Genomic DNA, 25,430 nt, shown 5'->3' on the forward strand with positions numbered 1-25,430 from the left:
ATTGGCTAATAAGTGGCAAACCTCAGAAATCCTCAGTTTAAAGGAGGCAACTTCGTAACAATATGACATCAGAGGCACGTTATCATTCCTTTCTAGAACCACATTTGCTGTGGATAATTCTGTTGATTTTATCATCTCAGCAAGTCTTTCGTTTGCATGTGTAAAAAGAAGGCAGTTAGACATTTTCCTAAAATGTTCCTTTCAAATTCAGATTAAGTTTGACTTGTCTCAGGAAGTCCTCATTCACTTCTCAACTGAACTCTTACCAATTTGTGCTGTTATAAGAGCTGGGATTTGACTTTTATACCCAATTGTGCAAGTAACGCCTTATGTCGAGTGCCTTGTAGATGCCAAGCACTGGATTAAATGAAAGGGAAAGAAAGAAAACAAAATATTTCCATGCCTCACAGTCCCATGGGGAAGATCAACTTGCAACGGAGTTGCATTGTCGTCTTAAAAATGGAGTTAGAAGGGCAGATCCATAGGAACTTAAAAGATTCACAAAGGAGAGAGTATGTGTTTTGAAGCACAAATATAGACTTCCAGAGAACTAGAGATGTTTCCTACTGTGAGCTGCCATGGCATACAGCTTCCCATTCAACCTTAACCTATTGGATTAAACTGCCATCATCATATCCTAATTTATTTTTCCTGTCTATTATGAGTTTCTTGATGACAAGTACCCTCTTATTATTTATCTTTATTTCCCAAAGGCTTTGCTTGATATCTGCTACATAGTATGTGCTTAATAGATAACCACTGATGAAAAACAAGTACTGAATTCCTGATCTTATCAACAAATCAAAGACACATGTGGAGGGGGTTGTTTTGTGAGGAAGTTTAAGCTATTCCAGGTAGGGAAAAAAGCATATGCAAAAAAAAAATGCCTACAGAGAACAATGCTAGACCTGCAGAGTTTATGTCAGACCCCTGGGACATGGTATGGTGTGGGGCGGGGTGGCAAGTTCCCATGTGGGAGCTCCTCTTGCTTGGAGTGCTTTCCTCAAGTAGGTGACTAACTGAAATACATCAGGAGTGGATGAAAGTCCAGAGTCTCCAGTGATTTCATTACCTTCAATAGTTTTTTTTTTTTTTTAATGGATACTCACTATAGGTGTACAGTGAAGGAAGTAGGATAAGATTTAGCATTGGCTATTTCTAAAAGTACTTTCTGTCTAAGTTCTTCATTCCAACTTGTAAAAATGGCAGGGAAACCCAGAATCTATTTGCTTTGTATGGCAGGAAAACACATTGTCTCTAATATGTGGCAGTTTGGGATTGTTGGTTTGATATTTTAACTTTAAAGGTTAGGCTTGTATCTCCGAGGTAAAGAAAATCAATGCACTATAGAAGAAAAGTAAAATTTACCAAGCAGTCATTTCTACTCATTTTTTTGTTTGAAAAGGACAAAACTTGAAAAGATTTTATGGAATTAATGAGAAGAACTACAGCAACGTTGTCTTTTCCAAACTTGTCTACTTTTAACTCAGTGTAACTTTAGAGAAACACACTATCTTTGAGATGAAGCTCTTGCTCAGTTATTTAAGAACTCAATACTTTTAATCACCAAAATAAGAAGTTATATTCCACAGCTAGCTGAAGAAGTTTTTATCCCTGGAAGTAATAATTTTTCTAGAGTTCAATGACTCAGACCTTGCTATATTTGGATCTTGAAGACCCTTGTGTTAAAGACTTGGTCTCTAATTCATGGTGCTATTGGGAGTTGGCAGAACCTAAATTTAAGAGGTAGGTACTAGTTGGGAGAAAGATAGATTGTTTGGAATATGCTCTTGCAGGGGATATTGGACCCCAGACTCTTTCTCTTTCTTTTCTTTCTAGCTACCAGAAGATGAACAGGCCTCCTCTCCTCCACATTCCAGTCCTGGTGTTCTATACTGCCACAGGCCCAAGCAACAAGGCCAAATTATCATAGACTGAAACTTCTGAAATCTTTCTTCCTTTTAAGTGTATTGTCTCAGGTATTTTGTCACAGTTATAGAAAGCTAACTAACACAACATCTCCTATGAAAAATTTTTATAAAAATGTTCTCTCTCATATCAGAAAATAAGAGAAAGAAAGGTATTCCTGAAGTCAGCCTTTCCCATTATTTGTTAAAAGCCTACAGGGTAGGGTGGGTCTTTTGATGATGGTGTATAGCTCCCAGAAAATCCCATAACTCTTAAATTCATTGTTTGCCCGTACATTCTCTTGTGAGCTCCCTTAATTGGACTGGGAACTGTTCCTGTATTTTCTATTTATGGTTTTTATCCTTCTTGTTGAAATTAGAAATACTGAATGTATATGTTGGAAAATTTCCAATTGCAAACAGAATATGAAAATGAGTAAATCATCTGGTCACATATCTAGAGAAACTTGAGATATTTAAAACACAGTATGTTTACTTTAATTCAGAAGAAAAAAAAAAGTTACCCCACACTCAGTTACTATAATCATTCTCCATTGGTGTATACTGTATTAAAATCCTCATCTTGAGTAACTTGAGAGTAAGGATCCTGCTTAAAATTGAAAATTCTGAGCATCTGGCACACACCAGGCCATTGCTGCATATTTGCTGAAGTATATCTTTATTGGTCTTTAAAATGCAATAAATTGTGTAACACACCATTGATTCAATACAGCTTTGTATAAGAGGAGAAAAAAAAGAAGTGCTATATTTATAAACAACTACTATAAAATTCATCCTGACTTCAATTAAGTTAAAATTTTAAAAGTATGCCTTAGAATGGAGGAAATCCTCTATTGAATTTCTCATCTTGAAAACAGATTGGACTCTTGCCTCCATTATGTCAATAGATGAACTTTATTTAGCACTGTTGATGTTGACTCAAATTGTTCTAATCTTCCTATATTGTTTTTCTGAGGACACTGATCACATTCAAAAGTATTTATCTGCTATTGTTTTCCTTGATTTCTCTGTTTTCTCTTAAATGCACCTCTTAAAAACTCTTCAATGGCAGGGCCTTGTGGCACAGGCCTGTCAGCCTCCCTGTAAGCCCAGCAGCTCGGGAGGCTGAGGCAGGAGGATCACGAGTTCAAAGCCAGCCTCAGCAACTTAGCGCGAGACCCTGTCTCTAAATTAAAATACAAAAAAAAAAAAAAAAAAAAGGCCTGGTACCAAAAAACAAACAAACAATAAACCTTCACTCTTCACTGGCTTCTACACCCTCTGTTGTCTCAAGGGACCTACTTCTAAGCTCCTTTTCCTCTCTGTATGTTTCCCATTTATCTTATGCACAATTGAGCACCACCAAGGCTCAGTTCCCCAACCCCAAGGCTCAGTCCCCTTCTTTTCTCAGTCTTAACTAGCAGTTCTCAGTTCTGGATGCGCATCCCATTTGCTTAGAGAGCTCTGCTAAAAATGTCCAAGGCTAGATCCCAACCCAGATCAATGCAATTAATCACCTTCGACTGAAATATTAGCCGAGCGATCCTTGGTCATGTGCCACCTCTGAAATTCAATGTCTTTACCTGAAACACCAAAATAATGTTAAATCTGCTTCATTGGATTGCTGTCCACATACAGGCTTATTCCCCATCATTATGATAAACATTGTCTCCTCCTTTCTTCATTCATTTAAGCCTATCTTTCTTTAAAAGCTCAACTCAAATCCTCTCCCTTCCCTCATTGAAAACTCAAGACACACCTGTGTAAATCAAAGAGTTTCTACAATTGCCTCTGTCACCATTCTCCATAAGCACTCCAACAGTCCAGAGTGATCTTAACAAAAACAAACAACAAAAAAAAAAAATGGATCATATTGCTTCCTATTTGAAGCCTTCCAGTGAATTCTTTTTCCTTTCAGAGTAAAACCCAAATTCTCTAAACTGGTCCACAAAGTTCTGCAAAATCTGGCTTTATCTCACCACCCACCCTGTTGCTTTCCGTAGACCAGCAGCCCAGGGCCTAATCTGATGTCCCATTTTCCCACCTCAGGGCTTGGCTCACATCCTTCCCGCTGCCACAAATGATCTACACACACACACACACACACACACACACACACACAGTGATTCATTGTTATATCTTCACATCTGCACCTAACATAATTTGGCCATTTTCACTCTCCAATACTTCCCTTTTCTTTCCTCTCTTCCCCCACCACCAATCTCCTTCTACTTTGCTGGTCTCTCTTCTATTTTTATAGATCCCTCGCCCCAGCAGCTTCCACATATGAAATAAAACATATGACCCTTGACTTTCCAAGACTGGATTGTTTTACTTAGCATGATGTTCTCCCGTCCTATCCACTGTCCTACAAATGTCGTAGGCTGAGTAGAACCCCTTTCTTCTTTATAGCTGAGTAGAACCCCATTGTGTATAAATACCACATTTTCTTTATCCACCTGTCTTTTGACAGACACTGAGGCTGGCTCCATAACTTGAGTATAGTGGATTGAACTGCTATTTTCATGGGTATGAATGTTTTGCTATAGTATGCTGACTTTAATTGTTTTGGATAAATATTGAGGAGTGGTATACCTGGGTCATATGGTGGGTCCATACCTAGTCTTCTGAGGTACTCCATACTGATTTCCATAGATAGTACCACCAACAGTGGGTAAGCATTCTTTTTAAGGAGTGGATCTTACATTCACCTTTTCAATATCACCTTGCTAACAGGCCAAATTCATAATTTACATAAACTAATGTATAAGAGGAGATAAGTCATAACAAGATAAGCATACTGGAAAGTCTGCTTGGGTTAAGTAAAGCACAGCTTAATCCAAAGCAAATACCAGTTCACTTCCTCAGAGAACACTTCTCCAGTCCTCAGCCAAGGTTGGTTCACCAGGAAAATCTCTTTACATCCAATAAATACTTTTTGTACTGAACTGTTTTATCCTGAACTGGATGAACTGGAGTAGACTATTAACTTTTTCTTAATCTATCTCTGAACTATAGAATTTGTTGCCACAAGCACAAATTATAGTTGTAATTTAAAAAATTAAAAAGCACCCTTAGTCCCTGGCTACACACACACACACACACATAAAGTTATTAAGAACGTATAATTTTTTTTAGAAGCTGCAAATTGATTTAATGTCTCTCCCCTCCCCTAGAATACAAGTTCCAAGAAGGGTGTGTGCTGAACCTGGCCTGTTCAACATTGTGACTATAGATTCTAGCAGTGTTTTCAACAAAGGCGGTGCTGAATTAACTGAGTAAATGCTGCTGACTGAGAACAGAGCATGAACACTGGCTGGGAGGACAAACACTGTCCTGGCCTCAATCCAACTGAGAGAACACAAGGGGTGGGGCACACCTGAGCCTACAGAGCTAGCGACCTATTCAAAAGTGTCTTGCCAGCCCAGAATGGGCGGAAAGCCTTCCAAAGGCATGGGTGTTTAGAGTCTCAGGAGAAAAGCAGTGTCTGACTTCTTAGAAACAGGATACCTACCAGAGTCTGGGGTGGGGGTGTTAACATTTTTTTAAATGAAGTTTTTCTAGCTATAGCTTATTGTCCTCATTAATAATTTGGAATTTGCTATAGTTTGGGTAAGTGTCCCCTAAAGGACCTCAAGTTAAAGCAGTGGTCCTCCGCCGGTGATGCCTTTCAGAGGTGGAGCTCAGGCCTGGGGTGCAGCTCAGGGGTAGAGTACAGGCTTAGCATGTGCAAGACTCTGGGTTTGATCCCTAGTACCAAGAACAAAAAAGATGGAGCCTAGTGGGATGTCTCTGGTCATCAGGGGCGTGGACTGAAGAGGGTTTCGGACCCGGTCCCTTCTTCCTTTTTTCACATCCTGGCCATGAGGTACATGACTTTATTCTACCACATACTCCCCACCGTGATGCACAGGGCCAACTGATCATGTTCTGGAACCTCTAGAACTATGAACCAAGATAAGCTGATAATCTCAGGTATTTGTTATAGTAATAGAAAGCTAACACAGTATTCAACACATACAAACTGATTTTGCTGTTTTTCTTCTTTTACTTAAATCCAATTTCCCAACTTAAATCTATAGTTCCCTGAGTACAAGTACTTTTTCATAAGCATTTTTTATCCCCATGAGCTGGTATAATTCACAGCATAGTCCCAGAAATGAGTATTCACCAATATTCTTTTTTTTTTTAAAGAGAGAGAGAGAGAGAGAGAGAGAGAGAGAGAGAGAGAGAGAATTTTTTTTTTAATATTTATTTTTTAGTTTTCGGCAGACACAACATCTTTGTTTGTATGTGGTGCTGAGGATCGAACCCGGGCCGCATGCATGCCAGGCGAGCGCGCTACCGCTTGAGCCACATCCCCAGTCCACACCAATATTCTTTTATCCAGAGAAAATATTCAAAGCTTCAATGTTTCTCAAATACTTCCCAACAAATTCTTTAATATTTAAATAAATTTAGCAAATTTTCACACTTTTATCACCAACACTTGTTATAATTTCCTTGATTTCTAGTGATTTTTAATGCTTTTCTTTGCTTGAAAATATTTGATAGGGTATTTTCAGTAGATACCAACAATCTCATTTAAACAAAGTAGAATATTTTAGTGAGAACGTGCTTTTCATACAATAAAGTTGTATTCTATTTAGCTTTATATGTGGAATATGCTTAACAAGTTACATGAATTGCCCAGTGGAACCTCTTATTATTCTGGAATTAGTACCTGATAGGCTGTTTGTTCATTTTGTTTTTGTGGTACTGGGGGTTGAACTCAGGGTCTATTTACCATTGAGCTACCTCTCCAGTCCTTTTTTTTTGGGGGGGGGAATGCTAGAGATTGAACCCAGGGGCCATTAACCATTGAGCTACATCTTCAACCATTTATTATATTTTATAGAGATAGGGTCTCACTAAGTTGCTTAGGGCCTCACAAAGTTGCTAAGGCTGGATTTGAACTCTCGATTCTCCTGCCTCAGCCTCCTAAGTCACTGGGATTCCAGCCCTTTATATTTTTTGTTTTGAAACAGAATCTCACTAAATTTCTGAGGTCAGCCTTGAACTCACTATGTTCCTGCCTCAGCCTCCCTAGTGGTTGGTCTTAACATAAGTATGCTATCCTGCCTGACTTGTAATAGGCTATTGACGTGAACTTTGAAGTCTTGTCTTTATTCTGTGCAGTTTATGTTGTTGGAGTACAGCAGAAAGGGACTAAAATACAATAATTTTGCACATGCTAAATAACTGAACTGTATCCTTCAAAAATTAAAAATGAGGTAAAGTAGACCCCAGAAACCTTGACCTCCCAAAACCTATAATAATAGAGACAATATTCAATCTGCAGTCTAGTAAGAGCAATGAATGCTGATTGATCCCTCTTAGAATCTGAATTTTATGTTCCATCTAATTGACAAGCCCAGCTTTTTGCTCTTTTCCCTTTAATTTACCATGCCTTGAGCTGGACATGTTTTATTTTGGTTTGACATTACCTTAAGACAGCATGAATTCAAGTCTTTATGTGACTCCAATAGGATTATGTTTATTAACCAAGGTTACCTTCTATTATGGTTTCTAGGCCAACAGCATGAAATGAATTTTTTAACCAAAAAAGTTAATAGTTTCCCCATTATTTATAGAGCTGAAGCTAACTTGGTCACTGAGTTGCTGTTCTTAAGAGCTGCAGGTTTGCGTATCTTTACTATATTCTGACAGTTTCTTTTTTGAATGCTTGCTTTACTCCTTCCTTCCCTTAATTAAACCTGGTGATAGTGAAAGTTTATCCTGTCTAGTAGGAATAAAATTTATAATCTTAACCCTCTAATCTATGTGAAATAAAAAGAAATAAAGTGGTAGTATATTTTCAGAAGTTGAAAAAAAAAAACTGCTACTAATTTAGGAAGGAAACTCATTAATTTAAAACAGATTTGGAGGGCTAGAGATGTAGCTCAGTATAAGAGTGCTTACCTAGCATGCATGAGGTCCTGAGTTCAATCCCTAGCACCACCCCCCAAAAAATACACACACACACATATGTGTGTGTGTGTGTGTGTGTGTGTGTGTGTGTGTGTGTATATATATATATATATATATATATATATATATATATATATATATATTTAGAGAGAGAGAGAGATACTTACCATGGGTTTTGATATCTATGATTTACTTTATTAATAGCTTCAAGTGTTAGTTCTCCACACTGTAAAAGGAAGAAAATAAATGTACCATCAGTCCAAGGTACCAACATAAGAAGTATAAGAATTAAAACAGATATGATCCAATGTGCTTTAATTTCCCTATCTGTGAAAAGAAGGTGTTGCGGACAAGGAGGGTCAAGTCCCTGGCTTTCAAGCTCCTTGATATCTTTAGGACTCCATGAATAAGCAGGCATTCTAAACTACTATTCATCATTTAGACCATAACAGTCTAGCATTCTTCTCTTTACCTTCTTGCCCTAGAATTTTAAAATGTGGTGGCAATAAAATAAGAAAGTGCTGGATTTGAGACACCTTTGGTCAGGGGTAGATCTGCAAACACCCTTCAGAAAGCATATAATAGAGTACTGACAAAATATTTAGGAGCTTGGTACCACTTTCCACATTAAAAAATAATTCCCATATTCTCCCATGTGTACTGAAATGATCTTTCATTACTGAATGAATGACCTCTAAGGACCAACTCCTCCTCCCCAGGATCCATCCAGTGAGTGGCATATCTTAGAAATAAATACAGGAAATAAGGGTGTCAGATTTATGTTGAAAATGAGTCTATACTCATTTCTCAGTTTTCCATAAAGGGGCTGGGAAACTATGATAAAAATTATCAAAGAGTAATTCACTTCAGTTTTAGATTGCATCTTTATTTACATTGATATAAGATGCCAGATTTGTAACATCCCCAAAAGCAGCAAGTCAGATTATGAAAATGTTATCATCAAAGGAATTACCTACTTCTAGCTTTAGTTTGTTTTTCTCTTCCCTTTTTTTCTTCCTTTTCCCTTAAGCTTTGGTTTAGAAAGATTTTGCTTATTGACTGCAGAGGCACTTAACCACCGAGCCACATCCCCAGTCCTTCTTACGTTTTATTTAGAGACAGGGTTTCACTGAGTTGCTCAGGGTCTCACTAAATTGCTGAGGCTGACTTTGAATTCCTGATCCTCCTGCCTCAGCCTCCTGAGCTCCTGGGATTATAGGTGTGCACCACAGTGCCCAGTTGAATTGTTTCTTTATGTTACCTTCTCCAGGTTAAAGACCTGAAACTTGATCTCTAGAATGTCCACACAGAAAAGGAACAAGATTTGAATGCAGGGTTGCCCCCACTACTCCACAGAAAATGTGAAAGTAATAATCTGCATATAATGGAAAGATCATGGTGTAACTTTGTTTCCTCAATCAATTCTTGACATGATTCCCTGAAAATGGACTATATCCATTAACTTCTACATAATTTAATTATCAGCATCTGCAAAAAATCTCCAGGACTTGGAAAACTTTTGATCTTGAACTATTTATGCCCCCACCATTTTTTTTCCATACTGAGTGAGGATTGACCCCAGGGGTGCTTTCCTCCTGAGCTACAGCCCCACCCTTTTTATTTTTTGAGCTGGTTTTGCTAAATTGTAGAGACTGGTCTTGAACTTGCAATCCTCCTGCCCAGCCTCCCTAGTTGCTGGGATTACAGGCCATGCCCACCACACCTAGCATGCTTCCAGTTTTTTCATAACCCAAAACTACATCTTCTTAGGAAAGATCTTTCTTAGAAACAAAACATCTTTTTCCCCCATCTTTCCTATAGATATCAGTAGATAATTTCAGAAAAGTTATATGATCTAAAATAACCTGCCCTTTTTCTATCTTGATTTATTTAGACAGACATGCTCACTGTAATGTGAAACCTAGTGAAATTCAGAATCAAATAAATCAATTTATTTTTTTTACTGGTTAGTAATTCATAAGAATAGGAAAAGACTGATTTAAAAACTAATTCAGAGAAAAGGTGGGGGACCCAGGGATCTATGAAAATCAAAGGGAGATCAGTAGAGGAAAGAGATATGGGGAAATAAAATAAAATGGTAGTATATTTTCAGAAGTTGAAAAAAAACTGCTACTAATTTAGGAAGGAAACTCATTAATTTAAAACAGATTTGGAGGGCTAGAGATGTAGCTCAGTATAAGAGTGCTTACCTAGCATGCATGAGGTCCTGAGTTCAATCCCTAGCACCACCCCCCAAAAAATTAAAGAGAAATGCTGGGGAGTGATATTGGCCAAATTATAGTATATTGTGTACATTCATGAATAAGTAACAATAAATCCCATTATTATTATATATAATCATAATGCACTGATTTAAAAAATGTGGAAAAATAAATAAATATTGAGAAAAATAAAAAGGCTAATTCAGTGACTATTATCAAAAACAAAAAATAACAAAGGCTGGTGAAAATATGAGGAAAAGGGACATTTACACTGTTGGTGGGAGTGTAAACTAGTATAGCCACTATGGAGAATAGTATGGAGGTTTCTCAATAAATAAAAATAGATCTACCGTAAGATCCAGCAATCCCACTCCTTGGTATTTACCCAAAGGAAATGAAATCTGCAAACAAAAGAGATACCTGTACCTTCATGGTCATTGCAGCACACTGGTCCCAATGGTCAGGTTATGGAATCAGCCTAGGTGGCCATCAACAGATAAAAGGATAAACAAAACGTGGTATACATGCACTGGAGTATTATTAGCAATAAAGAAGGACAAAATCATGTGATTTGCAGGAAAATGGATGGAACTAGAAGTCATCATGTGACATGAAATAAGCCAGACACAGAAAAAAAAGTATCAAATATTCTCTCTCATACATGGAAATCAGGAAATAATGCCCTGAAAGTAGACAAGGGACTATTAGGGAAGCGGAAGTGGGGAGGGAGATGGGAGGGGAAAAGGAAGAGGGAAGGTGGATGTGATCAAAGGATAATATATGGATGTATGGAAGTATCACTTTGAAATATTAATTTGTACAATGACTATGTATTAGTAATTATAATAAAGAATAAAATAAAAAATGAATTCAGGCCTGGGAATATAGTTCAGTGGTAGAGCACTTGCCTAGCATGTGTGAGGCCCTGAGTTGAATTCCCAACACTAAAAAAACAAATATATAAAAATTCAAAAATAACAATGACTTGGGAGGCTGAGGCAGGAGGATCATGAATTCAAAGCCAGTCTCAGCAATTTAGCAAGGCCCTAAGCAACTTAGTGAGACCCTGTCTCAAAATAAAAAAATAAAAGTAACTGGGGTTGTAGCTCAATGGTAAAGCACCCCTGGGTTCATTCCAGTACCAATAAAGTAATTAATTAAAAATAAAATTATAGGGCTGGGGCTGTGGCTCAGCGGTAGTGCGCTTGCCTGGCATGTGTGAGGCACTGGGTTCAATTCTCAGCACCATAAATAAATAAATAAATAAATAAAATAACTATCTATCAATGATTTAAAAAAAAATTTTAAAATAAAATAAAATTACAACTAATTCATCTGGGGATGTAGCTCAGTGTTTGTCTAGCATGCTCAATCCCTAGCACCACAAAAATATAATATAAATTAATAAAAATTTAACATATTCATAGAAACAGTTAACTAATTTGCAGTATTTTAAGGAAATTAATGTAAACCTTTCATACCTATTTTGAATATTTTCAACTAACAAAAATAATTATAGCTCCAAATTGGATACTTTCTACAAAGCAATATTTAAATTAGTGTAGGCATTACTAAAAGGAAAACACTACATTCAAATACTGTGAGTTAGACACAACTTCTGAAATGAGAAAGATCTGTTAAATTTAAGTTAATTAATTGCAGACATTTGAGGTGCATTTTAGTTAAATATCAAAATTGTTGCTTAAGATGTTCACTGTTAATCTCAAACCACTTGTCTAGTCCTGACATGCTTAGGAAATCTTTTTAGAATTGATCCCTGTGGAATCCTCTTGCGTTATTATCATACACCAGGATGCTTTTCTTAGTATATCCAATTTTAGCTCTCTTTACTAGAAAGAACCCTTTTTCCATCTCTATAACCCTGGGTCTTTCTCACCAGTAGAATGAATACAGTGGCTGTGCATTTGGAGAATTTGTAGACACTAGGGTTTTCTTCTCTAGCCTCCTCCTTGGTAACATAGAACTCTCAGTACCAAACATTTGAGTGGAAAAATCCCCCTAAGGCTACCTTTTCTTATGCTAATGTATTTTTCTCCACTTGCCTCAATTTGCAAAATATTACAGTTAACCCCTTAGGTGTCTTTCTTCCCACAGCCTGTGAGAAGTGTTTCCTGTTGAAGCTGCATCAGCAAATTGCATAATATTACCTCTTCAAGACTGGAGCTGTCAGGAGGGAGAAAGGGGCATAAAGGCCTTTATATGAATGGAGCATTTGAAGTATTTGTTTTATATTCAGAGCATGGGTAGAATCAAAAGAATTCTTTTTGGAAAATAGGTATTTAAGGTATAACTACTGTGATGCATTTTTCTTATTAAAAAGTTTTTTAAAAAAGAAAGAAAAGGGAAAAAAAGAACAATATAGAGACCATATTTCATTTTATACCACATTATAGGCCGGCTTGAATTGCAGCAGGAATGATACCCTGGTCCTCCTCCTCCTCTTCTTCTTCTTTTCTTTCTTTCTTTTTTTTTTTTTTTAAATATAACTGCAGGGTTTTTAAATAATTTAAACTAATTGATCAATTTCCAGCAAATAAGCTAAAAATTGGGTTTCATGAGTTTGTTGACTATGGTCCTGGTGTTTCTGTTTTCTGTCGGGTGTTCAAATAAGGAGCAACATATTTCATCATGTTTCTAGAGTCCTTATAATGCTGTACTTCAAAATTCTGTGCAGGTAAGAAAACCTCAAACCACAGGTATCACTCTGATTTCCACTTTGAGAGACTTCAGCAGACAAACCAGTTATGCCAGCTCTGAACTGCTGACCTAAATTAAGAACTCTGAGAAAACAGGTGTTGCTTTAAATTGCTTAATTTGTAATACAGCAATTGAAAACCAATATAATCTCCATTTTATAGATGGGAAAACTGAGGAGTTCTCAAAAAAAAATAACAACCAATAGTCAGACTAGCATGTGAAAGAGGTAAATAAAAAGTTTTGCAACTGGCCACTTTAGTTTGTAAGCCACATACAGCAATAGATTTGCCTGGAAAATTAATGCTAATTATCTAATTGATTCTTGAAGAAAATGCAAATTTCTGTTATGTTCTCCCAGTACTCTTTCAGGGAGACATACATTTTCCTCAGTGTTTCTATGATTCGTGATACACTGAGATTTTCTTTCAGTGAAAGACCAGAATTTATTCTGTTGAATGTATTTTGTTGGGAACTGCTATAATTTGTGATGGGTAATGAATCTTTCTGATAGTTCTTGAGCCATATTGGCTCATTATTTCTACCAGAGTCTGAAATTTGAGCAAATTCCACTATTCAAGCTACAGGAAAGCAACACCAGAGCTTCCCAAATCTCTGAGCACTCTTTGCACAGTTTCTGAAATACAATCAAGCGCCTATTTTGCATTTGTACTCTCCCTTGGAGTTTTCTAATGCATTTACCACTGTTGTTAATTGTAAGGTTAAAAAGTGAGCTTCCCCCAAGTTAATTGCCCAATTAGCTCTACCACTAGGGGTGGTAGTTCAGGCATTTAAATGCTAACAGAATGTATAAATTTCAGTGAAAAAAAAAGGTAAATAATTTTTGAATGATTTTATTGAATAACCTGGGAGTAGAATAATTGCTAATCTAATGCACACTTAAAATGTCATTTCTATCTACAATTTGGTCTCTCAACAAAGTCACTGCATGAGAATAATGGCAATTCTGAGTCGACATCTCTCAACATTTCTGGATAATCACCTAACTCATGTGATGCACTAGGAGGTGGTAGACAGGCGTAAGTAGTGCTAATATTATCAGTATAAAGTCAAATACAACAAATTTCAGAGCCAAGTTGCTCAAAGCTGGTTGGAACATGGCTTAGGACCGAATAGCATAATTGCTGACAATAGTCACACTAAGAACTTCTGCAACAACACAAAGAAACTTTCACAGTAGACTCCTATAGCACATAATTTCAGTGTAATTTTTTTGTGTGCCCAAACACAGAGCGGGGACCACATAGCAGGGGTCCCCATATTAAATGAATCATTTCTAATTTTCTCAATTAAGATTCCTTGATTTCCTAGATTCATTCCTGGGCAAAGAATAGATAGCTCCAGATTTCTGGTCTCATTTGCTCTGCATTCTATGCATTTTTGTCAGCATAGTGGAGTTACCCTGGGGATGTTGGTGTGAATAGTGGAAAACCATCATTGTCAGTTTATGATGATTTAAGGATTTCCCCCGTGACCTTAAAAAGACAGGATCAATGGTAGATTTAGAAAACAGATGTCCTGTTTTGTTTTTTTTTTTAATACACCTGTGCTTAGATCATGCACAAATTTCAGAATTCTTTGACAACACACCTGAAAGAGCAGTGAAGTCATATCACGATTTTACTAGAATCCATTCTAAGTGAATCCTTTTTTAATTTTCTGTGTCTCCATCATTACTGAATAATATTTATTGAAAATATACAACATATGCTTAATTATTAACTTTGAGAAATTAACATTAAGAAGTTTTGTTGTTTTTTTTTTTAAGAAAAAGGTGATTACATTTAGATATATACTCAAGACATTTAGATATATACTTGAGACATGTCGGGCTCTAGAAAAGTTGGTAACCACCAGGAGGTATTTTTAGCTTTCCTTAATTAAAGGATAAAACCACCAGGAGGCTTCAAATAGCATTTGGTACCTTTTTCTTGTTTCTGCTCACATATCCACATCTTAACAAAAGATGGGAAAATCAGAATGTGTTTCTCTTCCAATTTACCAATAATTGCCTATTAGTCATCTCAATAGAGAAAGTATTATGTTTAATTGAGAGGCCAGGTCATTTAGGGTTGAAATGCCCAGTAGAAAGTGCCTGGCTCACTCAAATACACTATTCCTCATGGAATTTCCCCAAACACAGTGCAGAGAGTGCAGATCAGTGGCTATGTTGTGAGCTACTGAAGGCACCATTCTTTTAAAACTATTAATCATATTTTATTTTTACTTTTTAAAATTTTGTTTTTGATGGGCTGGGGTTGTGGCTCAAGCAGTAGCACGCTCGCCTGGCATATGCGGAGCGCTGGGTTCGATCCTTAGCACCACATAAAAATAATAAAGATGTTGTATCCATTGAAAAATATAAAATATATATATTAAAAATTGTCTCTCTTTCTCTCTCTCTCTTAAAAAATTTTTTTTTTGTTTTTAAATTTGTACATAAAATATTGCACATTTTAGAGGCTGGGGTTGTGGCTCGGCGGTAGAGTGCTTGCCTCACAGGTACAAGGCCCTGGGTTCAATCCTCAGCACCACATAAAAATAAATAAATAAAATAAAGGTATAAAAAATATTGCACATATTAATGGGGTACCTGAAATGTTCAATACCCAATTATGTAATGTTGAACTCAGATTAAACATATTTATCTCCTCAAGCATCTTTTTGTTCTTTCCACACACACCCCGCCCCTTTTTTTTTGTTTTGTTTTGTGCTGGGGATTGAACTCAGGGTTGCATTACCACTGAGATACATCTGAACCCTAATTAAGACAGGGTCTTGCTAAGTTGCTGAGGCTGGCCTCCAACTTGTGATCTTTTTGCCTCCGTCTCCCAAGTCAGAGGGATTTCAGTCATGCGCCATAGTGCCCAGCTTATACTTCTTTAAGAAAACTTTCCAGCTCCTTTCTTCTAGATTTTTTGAAATGTGTAGCATATGATCATTATTGATAAATACCTTATTGTGCAACAGTACACCAGAACTCCTTGCTCCTATCTGGCTGTAGCTTAGTACCCATTGATCAGCCTTGGGCCATCTCTCCCTTTCCCCATGTTCCTTGCTGCAGGTCACCACCAGTCTACTCTCTACTTCTATGAGGTCAAAGTTTTGAGATTCCACATAAGAGTGGGAGCTTGTCTTTCTGTGCCTGGCTCATTTGAATTCACTATTCCTCATGGAGTGGCCCCAAACATAGTGGAGAGAGTGCAGATCAGCTAGACCCAGCCACCTTGCTATTTCCACGGCCTGTTAGAGAAAGGAAACATCAAACCTAAAATTTATTTTCAGGAGGTTCAGTTCCAAGTAAGATTTCATAAGGATAAGACTTCCTTCGATTTATTTGAAGAATTCCATAGAGCCAAGCTTTATAAAATAGGCTACAACATAACCCTGTGTAGAAGGAGGTTAATGGTATTAATATACTATTTTCAAAGAAGTAAAGGGTTTCTCCTCCTTCACAGATGGGCAGCATGTGGCACTCCCTAAGAGCTTCCTGGGGGATCATGAAATGTATTATTTTATCCAGCACTTAAGGATGAAAGGTGATAATGCAATTATTTTTATATTAAACCACAACTGTTAGGATGCAAATAACTACAAGAAGAAAAGAGTGAGAACTAAACACATGCATGTCTGGAAAAGAACATGTCTAATTTTAGAAGAGCTATTTTCTATTTTGCTTAGATAACTTGGTTAGAATGGGGAAGCATTATTATCTTTTCAAATCTTCTATATTGATAACAACATCTTGGAAATTAGGATTTTTAATGAGATTCAACAATGTGGCTGTTTTTATAATTATTCTAAATGAGCCAAAGGTAAATGAAAATTTGGGGGGTAGAAAAGAAACCCAGAAATTCTGAAATGTGTTTTTGGGTATTCTGTATACTTAGCAACTCCACACTGTTAATGCTTCCCCACCACCCACCCAGGTGAACTTAAAAAAGGGAAGGACATTTTGGTACTGCATAAGTTAGGCTGGGACAAGGAAAAAAGGTTTTGGCTTGGTGAGACTTTACTATCATCTCTCTTGTCCCACTCCCACCTCCCTGTAAAATACTAATGGTTATATTTGATATTTTTTAAAGGGTTATAAAATACTTATTAAGTAAAAAAATTCAAAAATAGCTATTACCAAGCTATTTGACCATCAAATATGTGAGTGGTACAATTTGTTTTAATATTATAAATGAAGTATACTGTGTGCAAACAAGGCAGAGTGGGAAACTGGGAGAAAACTAAGAGCACCATGAAGTGCTGGTAAGACATTCCTTACCAGAGAAGGCAACTAGAATTGACCTAGTCAGATACCACCTCACTTTACAGAAAACTGACAACAGACATGAACATGCTACCCACCAGTTCCAATCTAATGTTTGGACCTTTGTCTGTTGTTTCATTTATTACATCATGTACTTCCTTGAATTCCATGTCCTGGGCTGAAATCTGGGCTGTGTGGCCTCAGGCAAAAATCTTACCTGTCCATATCTCAGTTTCCTACCTATAAAGTAAAGATAATTCCTTATTAAATACCCAGTTACTTGTAGCTGTTTTCATGTATGTATTTTCTAAGTAAATCTATCATGAGGAAAATGTCTAAAAAACCGACAAATAGGGCTGGGGATGTGGCTCAAGTGGTAGCGCGCTCGCCTGGCATGCATGCGGCCCGGGTTCGATCCTCAGCACCACATACCAACAAAGATGTTGTGTCCGCCGAGAACTAAGAAAAAATAAATAAATATTAAAAAAAAAAACCGACAAATATTGAATGAGCTTATCCTACTGGCCTTCAAGAAATTCAATAGCTCATCAGAAATCTGTTCAAATGTCCATAAAACTGTCCCAAAGAAGCCCTCCTAGCTCATGATAGTGGAATTTGGTGCAGTTAAAAAATGAAGCAGAGGGCTGTGGTTGTGGCTCAGAGGTAGAGGGCTCACCTAGATGTGTGAGGCACTGGGTTTGAACTTCAGCACCACATAAAAAGAAAATAAAGGTATTGTGTCCACCTACAACTAAAAAATAAATATTAAAAAAATGAAGCAGAAATAACAAAACCTCAAATTTTTTAGTTACTATATCACATATGAATATGTTGATGGATTTTCCTGGTTCTCTTGGGATTTTTAAAAGTTACCATAATGTGCAATGAATTGGTGGTGATATATGTTAAGATTAATTGATTTAATGTTGTCTTTGGGATCACATCAATGAAGAGTTAGTACTTGAGAGCAGTGTGACATCATTTCTGTGGGAAACACAAATTACTTAAATCATTTTGTCATGAGGCCAGAGTGCAGGAGCAGAAAACAGCCATCAAGGAAGCTGCTGACTCTTTTGAGGTTTGGGTTGAAGAAAGGCCAGGGGAGCAGAAGCACACCAGCCAGGAGGAGGCAGGTTGAACTCCTAGATTCTTGTGGAGACAACGTATATAGTTTGGCAGAAACCAGATCCATTTAAAACAAAAGGAATCTGCTGCTCTTAAATCTGAAATAATAACAAAAATAATGGTTCCTCAGTGATACACACATGCATTATTATGGCATCATAACCACATAAAGTGAGGAGGAAATAGCTAAACACACACACACACAAAAAAAAAAAAAAAAAAAAAAAAAAAACCCAGAAGAGAAATCCAATCTTGTGGTTTTTTTTACTGACCTCTAAAATGTGGGAGGAATTTTTCAGGTGTCACTCAGCATGGAAGTTATTATCTTCCTGCCAAAAGCCAGATGATCTATAGAAACCCTCCTCCTGCCCCAAATAGGAGAGACAGTTCCCAGGTAGGGGGCAGCTGCCCAAGACATTTTAACCAGGAGTTTATTGAAGGTGGCTGAGCTTCCTTTGCTGCCTGTCTTAGACCTGCAGCAATAAATTAAGAAAAGCAGCTGTTAGAGCTATAAAATCCAGTAGATGAAGGTCTGAGCACGAAGTGAGAGACACTGAGGAGTGTCTGTAGTCAGATCAAAACAAGAATTGACCATTTTTAATTTGCATTATGATGGGACCAGGGAGAGTGAGGGATCTACATCTACAGAAAGGTGAGGTACTGGAGAAAGAACTAGAAGTGGACTGGGACATTTCCTAAGTGGCACCACACTGGAGAACTGATTGGCTCCGCAGTGAGGCTAACCTAGGTTAAGACCACTACTCTGACAGCTTGTGTGTATGTGGGAGTGTGTTTGCCATGTGTGGTGTGTATATGTGTGTGTCAGTTCACGTGTCAATCATGCGCCAGGTCTAACTGGTTGGAAGTAGCTGCCTGAAGCTGTGGGTTGATAAGGAATCAAAATCTGAGTCTAGACTCAAAGAATGGTATTGTGATTTTCCTTGGATAACAACGGAGGGAAGGAAGCTCACCTTAGATATGCAGAAGATTAGCATTCCCAGGGACAAAACCAGTTTTAACCGGTAGTTAAATCGCAGATGGTTCTTTGCTAATATGAATAGTCATTCTAAGTGACTATATTCATGGTCATTCTTAGAATAATTTTGTTCTCATTATAAAGCTCTATATCCAAGGAATTTTTTTTTTTTGAGAGAGAATTTTTCAATATTTATTTTTCAGTTCTTGGCGGACACAACATCTTTGTTTGTATGTGGTGCTGAGGATCAAACCCCGCTACCGCTTGAGCCACATCCCCAGCCCTCCAAGGAATTCTTTAAAGTGTTCTTCAAGCTTGTTATCTGAGGCAGATAGATCCTTGGAAATAATTAATGTTAAAGTGCCAGGACTGAGAAAGTGTGTAGATGCTCAGCACACTTGGGATCATCTTATACCACATGCCAAACAAGTCCAGTTTCTGAGTGTGTGAAAAGTTGGGAAAGAAAATCCCTGCATGGCTCACACTAACTGCCACAGAGATCAAGAGGATACTGTTACCAAGCCCCATTAAAGGCAGTCTGAAACACTAACAAGAGGAACTGAATAAATACCTTCTTGGAAAGCTAACTTCCAGTGACCATCTCTTTTAGATTCTCAACATGCTTTAAAAACTAAGGAATATTTGGTTGCACTTCTTTTGAGCAGAAAAATGGGTCCTTAAGTTAAAGATTAAGAAGGAGAGGAGGTCGTACATGCTCAGATGGCCAGACAGGTTGCAGACTGTGTGTAAGCAGGACATCCCCAACCAAAGGGAAGCAACCAGGCAACCAGAGTTTGGGATCTCTTAGAACTGACTGCTTTGCTTTGGGGTTGTACTTTCCTTGCTGGTGGCCAGTTTGATATTTAATCAAATTTCAGAACTTCATTTTTGCCTAAGTGGAATAGCATAAAGTTTAACATTACATTTCAGGGCATTCATTCTGTTTCAATGATACTGAGTAACACTAAACACAATTCTGGCACAGTGGCTCAGACCAGTCCTTCTAACTACTCAGGAGGATCACCTGAGTGCAGGACCAGCCTAGGCAACATAAAATAGAAACAAAACAAAACAAACTAAAAATGAAAAGAAACACAAGAATTAATACAAATAGCTAAAATTTAGATAGCAACCATTTGTCAGACATCAGGCTTAGTGCATTTCTGTGTTCTCATATTTAATCTTTGCAACACAATAATATTAAATACATATAGAGCTCCTTACATGCCAGGCACTATTCCTGGCACCTCACAAGATCAACCTGTTTAGTGCCAATGATAGCCCATTAAGGTAGATATTAAGATTTCATAATGGGAGGCCGGGGTTGTAGCTCAGTAGTAGAGCACTTGCCTGGCACGTGTGAGGCACCGGGTTCGAGCCTTAGCATCAAATAAACTAATAAATACACAAGCAAAGGTTAAAAAGATTTCCTAATGAAGAAACAGAATCACAGCAGAACTTAACCAAGGCCATGCACAGCCAGGAATTGGTAGAACCAGGATAGGAATTCAGGTGATTCTGTGACGTGGGCCTCCCGCTGCCAGTACTGCCAGGTGCAGAGCAGGGAACAGGAATGCAGAAAGGTGAAGTCATTTGCCCAAAGTCACAGAGATAGACCCAAATCTGAGTTTCCAATTTCCAAGACTGAGTTCCAAACTATTCTCCTGCATAGACAAACTTGGGCTATTCAAAGGTCCGTCTTTCTTTCTTTTCACCATGTGGGACTGCACTACATTGCCTTAAGAATTTTAAGAACTCTGGTTATTGTATAACTGGCACATTCAGTTTTCAGACAATGCAACAGGCCTACCTAGAAATAGATACCTGAATTCTCAGATTCTGGTTCCAAAATCATTTACATTCCCTTCCATTCCCAGAGGAGACGGTGGGCACATGCCTGTGTCCACATCACCTAAAGGAAATCAGACAAGGTTTCTAAATCTCATTTGACGGCATACCCCGAATTACTGACACACAGGCGTGTGCAATTCAGTGGCTTCCAAAGATCTAAGACTCCTGTTTGGGCTCTGTGGATCATGTCCAACACGTTTTCCTTCCTTGACACCACCCACTCACAGAACAGTGCTGGGATGGGGGAAGAGTGTGTGAATGCCTCCGCATCCATGTGACTCAGAATGCATCCCCAAACCAAGTCCAAATGCTTTGGGATCATCCATCGCTTCATTTTCTTCACACCTCCCCTCTCTTGCATTAAAAGGGCTAAGGGGGCGTTGCGGTAGCAAGAACATTTATTCAAACAATTTATATTTCTGCAAAACTAGAATCCCATTATTTTTTCCATAAGAGATCAAGTACCTGAAATAGCCTGTGGAAGCAAACCCAGAAAGAACTGAAGTCACAAAACAATACGCTAGGAAGAGCATAAATCTAAGGGCAGTACCTTGATATGAAAGCCGCTCTCTCGTCTGGATTTGTTGATGAAATCATAGTCTTGTATTCCCCAACCAACTCCACCGACATACTCATGTTTATATTTTGCTGGCCAGCTTCTGTTTGAGGCAGGCCTCCATAAATACTTAAGATCTCCAGTTTTTTCTAACACTGGACGCTTTTCTCCTATATAGGAAGTATGCTGATGAACTTTAGGTAAATGATCCTTTACATAATGTGGACCTTAAAGAGACAGGAAAAAAAAAAAACAAAAAACTTTAACAACATTCCTCCCACTTTATGCTAAGATGCTTTTATTTTAATGGTGGAAATAATAATAGCCACTGCTTACCATGTTTGTAAGTGCTATTATAAGCCTTTTAGATGTGTTAATTCAATTAATCCTTATTAATAACCAAATGGGAGAGGTAGAATTATTTTCCTCAGATGGGAAAGTAAGGCACATAAAGACTGGTAGCTTGTCATAGCTAACAAGATCTTCATGCCCAGAGAGGCTGCCTTGAAAGTTGGGCCCTTGATAACCCCACTAACTGCTCTGTTTAATATAGACATATTTGATATACAAAAATTCCTCACACATGCCACATATTCAGAGTGTAAGTCATCATATGTTGGGGTGTTTTTCTGGATAAAATCTGAAATGAGACGATATTCCCCACATGTATTAAAAGCAATTGGAAGTTGAGAAAATTACTAGATGATGATGATGAGCAAAGTCAGGGGTGTTTAATAAATATTGGTATTTAAAGTGTCAGACAAGGAACAAAAATGAATGATGAAAGTGAAAGTGAATGAAACAGGGAAAAATCAGACGTCTGGGAAAACATCACTTAAAGGTGGTTCTTGGAGTCAATGATTTAAAAGTGATGAAGGGGAGCTTAGTCCTTCTGGAAGGATGGTATGGATGACAGAGAGACAACGGAGTCACTTGTTCAGGAACAATTTTGAAAATTCCAGAACCCAAATGGATTGTATAGGTAGGGCTGGAGGGGTGGCTCAGAGGTAGAGGGCTCACCTAGCACGTGGGAGGCACTGGGTTCTATCCGCAGCACCACATAGAAATAAAGATATTGTATCCACCTACAATTTAAAAATAAATGTAATTTTTAAAAAGATTGTATAGGTGAATTGGGGACACAAAGAAGGAATTTCTGCTTTCAATCCAAAAGTTCACCCAAGACTTTGGAGGAGAATACTGCATGGAGGTTACTGCCCAGGCTCCTGGAGGCCACATGCCTCCTTTCATTCTACTCTCAGATCAGGGAGCTGGGCATCTGCAGGGAGCACAAGAGGAGCAGGGGCTTGGATTCACTGCCCCTGCCACATGGCCCAGGTGTCCCTGTGGGATGGTCAATGTGCTATTGAGTCTGTGATTAGAAGAGACATCTCTGCTTTCCAGGCAGGTTGCAAACGTGAGAATTGTTCAGACACATGATTTGGGCAGGTGTTTTCACAGCTTCCTAATCACCATCGCTCCCCGGGATGCACCGAGTATTCACCAAGTAGCTAATTTCCCCTGATGAACACTTTGTAGCTTCAATTTTATTTGCTTCAGGTTTTCACTTAGACCTAATGGCTCGGGTGCAGAATTGTCAGAGTACAAAAAAACTGTTCTCTTCATCTGTATGACTCCCATCATAGAGACATGAATGCAATCTCTTCTAAACAGGGTGAAATATGAAAGAACTGTGTTAGTCTTGCTGGAATTTAGGTCAGAGCATTCCCACATGTTTCGCAAATACTGATCCCATGAATGTACCATGTAGGTATATGGGAAGGGAAGAGGCTCCGTAGTCAAGTACATTTGGGAACACTGCCTTTTGGATACTCCCAGCCTGCAAAAGCATATTCAGAGTTCTGAGAGTCCTGGGGTAAGCAAACCTGTTTATAATTATGCAATCTAGAGTCTCCAAAATTGATTTTAAACATTGATTTTTTTTCTCCATCAGGTTACTTATATGCATTCTACAGACATGGAAAGATTTGGGGCAATAATGACCTTCTATATAATATTTCAGTTGTTAAAATTTTGTCACCACACACTGTTATAAAAGTGAGGGTAGGGCTGGGGTGGTGGCTCAGTGGTAGAGAATTTATTTGCCTAGCACTAGGTTTGATCCCAAACAGCACATTAAAAAAAAAACCCTAAATAAACAAAATAAAGGTATTATGTCCATTTACAACTAAATAAAAAAAAAGTGAGGGTAATACCAGTGGCTCAGGAGGCTGAGGCAGGAGGATCACCTCAGCAATGGCAAGGCAGTAAGCAACTCAGTGAGACCCTGTCTCTAAATAAAATACAAAATAGGGCTGGGGATGTGGCTCAGTGGGTGAGTGCCCCTGGGTTCAATTCCTGGTACCCCAAAAGAAAAAAAGTGAGGGTAAGTGTGTATCTGTCGTTAATTCCTCATTCTGTGGACTGCCATAAATTTTTTGAAGTCATTATTTGCCATCTGTTTGGATTCATTTGTGCTGCTATAACAAAATGTTTGAGATTGGGTAACTTATTAAGAACAGGAATTTATTTTTGCTCACAGTTCTGGAAGCTATTGAGTCCAAGTCAATGCAGGGCAGGTTGGGTCTCTGGTGGGGGCCACTTTCTGATAACAAGATGGCATCTGGTTGCTGCGTCCTCACCTAGCAAGAGGCAGGAGGGCAAGCAAGCTGCACACTTCTAGGTGATGCCTCTTTCACAAGGGTCTTAATCCCATTCATGAAGGAGGACCCCTCATGACCTAATGGCTCACCTCTTAATACTATCACATTGGCCATTATGTTTGAATACCTGAATTTGTATTGAATACCTGAATTTGTAAGGGACACATTTCAACCATAGTACCAGAAACCCAAAGCACTTTGGAAAGTGCTCATGTTCTGAAATGTGTGTGTGTGTGTGTGTCCAGACTAAGTCAGCTCCATGGCTGACTTAGTGAAGTCATTAAACTTCACAAAGCCTCTGCTTCCTCAGGTATGCTGTAGAGATGCACAATGCAATGTGCACAGCACAGTGCTGGTTACAGTCTTCCTGGCTCACAGTCTTCCTGGGAAGACCCTGCTCTGGCCTTGTAAGCTATGTAGCTGACTCAGGTGCCTGCCTATGAAGCAGAGACATGAGTAGGCTATGGTAGGAGGTAAACCCCCACAATCACAGCCAGTCTCCTGCAGCCATACCTGGGTTTCCCTAACCAAAACATCCCCTTATCACTACCCATAGCAACACCCAAAAACACAGTGTATGGTTTGAATATAGATAGTGTTCTCCAAAAGTCCTTGTGTTAAAGGTTTTGTCCCCAGGTGGCGCTATTGGGAAGTAATGTGGACTTTTTGGAGGTGGGACCGAGTGAGAAGACCCTATCTAGAGATCTTGAAGTTGCACCTTCAAAGGGAAGTTGGGGATTCTGGTTCCTTTGCATCCTGACTCATGACATGAGCAGTTTTCTCTGACATGTGCTCCCAACCATTGCCACCCATCCCTCTTCAAGGGCCCAAATCAATCGGGCCACCTGGTATTGGACTGGAACTTTCAGAACTGTGTGTTAAATAAACCTTTTCTATTTTTAAGTAATTTGCCTCCAGTATTTTGTTATAGTAATATAAAGCTTACTAGTGCACATGGTTTCTCAAATAAGACAGTTCTGAAGGCATTTGGCTTTAAGTAACCCACATTTTCATTTCTAAACCTCATTCTTCAGAGCCTAGACTTTGCTGGATTGGATTCCCTGATTAAAAGTAAATCTTCCAATTCATGCCAACTTTTGGTCTCTTTCTCTTAACAAGTATCATCTTTGTTTAATTGACTACTGTTGCTATATCCCTCAGAATGT

The 25,430-nt window shown here is 38.3% G+C and overlaps 1 protein-coding gene across 1 annotated transcript in view; it reads right to left on the minus strand.

Annotated features, from left to right (window-relative positions):
* Positions 1-24,378, minus strand: part of Spmip2 (sperm microtubule inner protein 2) — a 43,369-nt gene extending 18,991 nt beyond the window's left edge. Inside the window, exons 1-3 of the mRNA XM_026395932.2 lie at positions 24,354-24,378; positions 21,596-21,828; positions 8,045-8,103 (exon numbers count right to left, since the gene is read on the minus strand). Coding sequence (XP_026251717.2) covers positions 8,045-8,103; positions 21,596-21,828; positions 24,354-24,378 — 317 coding nt within the window. The remainder of the gene's footprint in view (positions 1-8,044; positions 8,104-21,595; positions 21,829-24,353) is intronic.
* Between the last annotated feature and the right edge of the window lie 1,052 nt (positions 24,379-25,430).

Source organism: Urocitellus parryii, chromosome 10 (genome assembly GCF_045843805.1).
Source record: "Urocitellus parryii isolate mUroPar1 chromosome 10, mUroPar1.hap1, whole genome shotgun sequence".
NCBI classification, from domain to species: Eukaryota; Metazoa; Chordata; class Mammalia; order Rodentia; family Sciuridae; genus Urocitellus; species Urocitellus parryii.